We start from the raw sequence: 1,465 nt of genomic DNA on the forward strand, positions 1-1,465 counted from the left end.
GGGAAGGGGGGGGGGGGTGCTATTGGGGAGGGGGGGGGGGAGTGAGGGGGAGGTGCTATGGGGGAGGTACTATAGGGGAGGTGCTATGGGGGAGGTACTATAGGGGAGGTACTATGGGGGTATCGGTCTTTAATTTGCTTTCCACAGTGGTTCGGAGGTGCTTGAAAGTCTGTGCTCCGTTCAGTTGCAGTTGGTTAACCACCAAGTGGGGAGTGGATGCCACAGGTTGCAGCAAGACGGTGACATTGACAGCACTCCTTTTAAGGGCAAGAGCAGCTTCCATTTTCGTGATGCTTTCTGGGGATCAAAATGAAGGTGTGTCTATGGCACACCATGCAGCGGCGGTGGCTTCTGCTACAGCCCGTGTTCCCCCTCTGGTGATCAATGCCCCCCCGCGTAGAGATCCTGCGCCTACAGGTCTCTTTGGTGCTGACCCTAGCTCGGTGGGTGATCTAGCGGACGATGCCCTGATACCACGGCTAGGTTACAACCACAAGGTGGAGCCTGACAAGCCGATTGACATCGTCTTTCTATTTGTTCATGGCGCGTCATTTTCCAGTAAGTTGTTTGACGCCAACCTAAAGGAGTTTCTTGGATGTTTAACTCAAGTAAATGACGAGTGGTTTTGGGAGTTGAGTCTGAGTTATCACATCGAAATGATAGATTGGAAGTCGTGTTTGGCTCCATATCAGTTTAAGAGCATTAGCCGTTGCATGCCAATTGAATCAATGTACGAAAGTGAAGATGGTGGTGGATCGCCGAATGATGATGACCCAGCACTCAACAGACAAGCCACAGTTGTCCAGGCCGCCGGCATGGACCCGGTAAGGTTCGGTTCGAGACTTGGTGTCTTCGGTTTAGATGATGCCAACACACCGCGGAGCGTGTCTAGTAGACGCTGCTCTGCCGAATTGGTTACCGCAAATGAGACTCCCCGAAGCTTCATGTCACGCATCTTTCGCTGGAATTCAGACGACTCCAAAAAGGAGAAAAAATCCCGCAACTCACGCTCTGGAAGTGACGACCTGAAAATTAACGGTCTGCAAGGGGAGGCACTGCAAGGGGAAACACCCCAAGGGCAGACACTGCAAGGGGGGGAACTGCTTGGGGAGAGATCGCAAGGGGAGAGACCGCAAGGGGAGAGACCGCAAGGGGAGAGACCGCAAGGGGAGAGACCGCAAGGGGAGAGACCGCAAGGGGAGGGACCGGGTCCTGGCCGGGAGGGCGTCCGTGCTAAAACGTTGGGCTTTGCGGGGGCGTTGGAAGGACTGCTGAACAACGTGATGAGGAGTAGTTCGACCAAATCCAAGGACCCCATCGACCAGACAGAGGACCTGGTAAGGATGTCAAGCATGCAGCCTGTCCGCGTTGGCAGCCATGACGAACCCGCTATGGTGCCCATCAACGCTGCCGCCGCCGCCGGAGATTCCCCAATTACGTCTTGGTCCTGACCCGAAGAAGCCGG

The 1,465-nt window shown here is 55.1% G+C and overlaps 1 protein-coding gene across 1 annotated transcript; it reads left to right on the plus strand.

The window, feature by feature from the left end:
- Positions 1-290: 290 nt before the first annotated feature.
- GNI_038060 (hypothetical protein) lies at positions 291-1,451 on the plus strand (the record flags this gene model as incomplete). Its single annotated transcript, XM_011131041.1, has 1 exon — positions 291-1,451. The coding sequence occupies one exon, from the start codon at positions 291-293 to the stop codon at positions 1,449-1,451; it is 1,161 nt and encodes a 386-aa protein (XP_011129343.1).
- Positions 1,452-1,465: the final 14 nt, after the last annotated feature.

Source organism: Gregarina niphandrodes, assembly GCF_000223845.1.
Source record: "Gregarina niphandrodes unplaced genomic scaffold scaffold00005, whole genome shotgun sequence".
In the NCBI taxonomy this organism is placed as follows: domain Eukaryota; phylum Apicomplexa; class Conoidasida; order Eugregarinorida; family Gregarinidae; genus Gregarina; species Gregarina niphandrodes.